The sequence below is a fragment of the Hemibagrus wyckioides genome, linkage group LG26, assembly GCF_019097595.1.
Source record: "Hemibagrus wyckioides isolate EC202008001 linkage group LG26, SWU_Hwy_1.0, whole genome shotgun sequence".
Lineage (NCBI taxonomy): Eukaryota > Metazoa > Chordata > Actinopteri > Siluriformes > Bagridae > Hemibagrus > Hemibagrus wyckioides.
In genome coordinates, this window is record NC_080735.1 from 22,177,758 (window position 1) to 22,179,893 (window position 2,136).

Sequence of the window (2,136 nt, forward strand, 5' to 3'; positions counted from 1 at the left end):
GCGTACATGTAGCTGACCTCCAGGATAAGTAACATGGTATTTCTTCAACATGTTCTCCTGTTTGTTACCATTTTAAAGCACATGACCTCCAGTTTTTTAGACACTATTCATGCTGTGATCCTGAAGTCCTAGACATCTGTTGTGTAAAGCTAAGCTCCTTCACTTCATTGCTGGATTTATTTCTTGTTTCTTGTCACTTAACTCAAGTAACTTCATATACAGAGATCATTTACTGTTAATAAAATAAAATAACACACACACACATACACACACACAAACACACACAGCATCTTGCTCACCTTCTGCATATGTATATTTCCCATACAGACCCACAGACAGTGCAGTGAGTAACCAAGAGAAAACACACACTTCCATCTCAAAGCCTCAAGTGAACTGACCAAATAAAGTGAAAGTTAGAAACAGCTCAATAATGACCACTCCCTCCTACTCCCCTAGACACACACACACACACACACACACACACAATGATGGGTTTTTCAAATGATCTGTAGCCCTATATACAGTGGTATTGTGAATATACAAACACACAATCATTTATACACCTTAGTGTGTGTGTGTGTGTGTGTGTGTGTATGTGTGTGTGTGTGTGTGTGTGTGTTTTCTGTTTAATATTTAATATTAATAGTATGTATCTATAAGTATATGTATCTCTCTCTCACAGACACACACAGGTATGTCAAATGATCTGTAGCACTATATACAGTGATAATGTAAATGTACAAACACACAATCAGTTATACACCTTAGTGTGTGTTTCTGTTTAAAATTGAATATTAATAGAAAAGGATCTGTATCTTTCTCTCTCTCTCTCTCTCTCTCTCTCTCTCACTCACACACAGCTATCTGAATGTATTTCTACATGGGATGAGGATCATTTCCTGTTATTTTGGGTAGCAATGTTTTTTTTGTGTGAGTGTGTGTGAGAGTGAGAGAGCGAGTGAGTGATTGTGTGTGTGTTTTGGAGATACTCAGTAGTCCCAGGCTGAGGGCCTTGCCGGTGGTGGTTACCGAGGACGAGTTGATACCTGAGATTTCATAACTTGCACCAAACAGCAGTTTGGATTATTCAGCCTTCTTGAGGAATAATCAGTGAAGCAGGTGCTTGAGAAGGAACTTCATTCTGACTCCAGTGTGCTCCTTGGGACCTTCACTGCTCATGTTAGGAATGAAGGAGGAGTGTGATTGGGAGGAACATCCTCTCTCAGCTGAACCTGTTATTAGACTTCTCTACAGGCCATGGATTGGTACCAGAGTACCTTGGTCCAGAGGTCAGTGACTGACTGTATCATCAGAATTAAGACTATGTTTTGGATACTCTGCAAAAGAGAGAAGCAGAGCTATCCACTGATCACCACTTGGTGGCGTATTGGACACGTTGATCAGGGTGCTGGTTAAACTTACCCGGTAAACCCAGGTGAACCTTCTAGACATCTCACATGCACAGACTGAGGACCACGTCTAAGTCCTTTGTATGAAAATGAATTCATCGAAAATCTTAGCATAAAAGCATAGCAGTGACAAAATACGTGAAGTACTTTGGGTTCATCAGAGTCAAAAAGAAGGCAGGGGAACATGTTCAAACATTTTATACTGTGTTTCCTGTTTATTATTTATGATGGGGTTTAACTTTAAATGTAAATTGAGAGTAAGGACTAAATATCTCCCAAATGGTCAGGTGATACTATTGTATAAATGATAATCTCGGTCATGTTTACCCTTTGTTCAGAGATGGGCTTTAATATCCTGCCTACATTCTCAAATTAAGGTTATTCATTTAGTGTTCTGTTCCTCTAAGATATTTAAACCTTTTTAGGAATTTCTTACATCTTTTCAATTCAATCCACTTCAATTCAATTCACTTTAGTTGTATAGCACTTTTAACAATGGACATCATTGGAAAAAATCTCAAAGCAGCTTTACAGAAGTAGAGAAACAGAGAAGGAAAAAATATATCTATAAAAGTTTAAAATTAAAGTTACTATTTTATCCCTAATGAGCAAGCCTGCAGCGACGGTGGCAAGGAAAAACTCCCTGTGCTGATATGTGTACTAAAGTTGGACTGATTGCTAGGTAGACTTGGTCGTCGCCATGGAGTGTCAGTAAGGACAGAGACAG

General features: G+C 38.8%; 1 protein-coding gene across 1 annotated transcript in view; it reads right to left on the bottom strand.

The window, feature by feature from the left end:
* LOC131346717 (uncharacterized) overlaps nt 1-434 on the bottom strand; it is a 27,828-nt gene extending 27,394 nt beyond the window's left edge. The window contains exon 1 of the mRNA XM_058380290.1: nt 300-434. Coding sequence (XP_058236273.1) covers nt 300-375 — 76 coding nt within the window. The 5' untranslated portion in view covers nt 376-434. The remainder of the gene's footprint in view (nt 1-299) is intronic.
* Nucleotides 435-2,136: the final 1,702 nt, after the last annotated feature.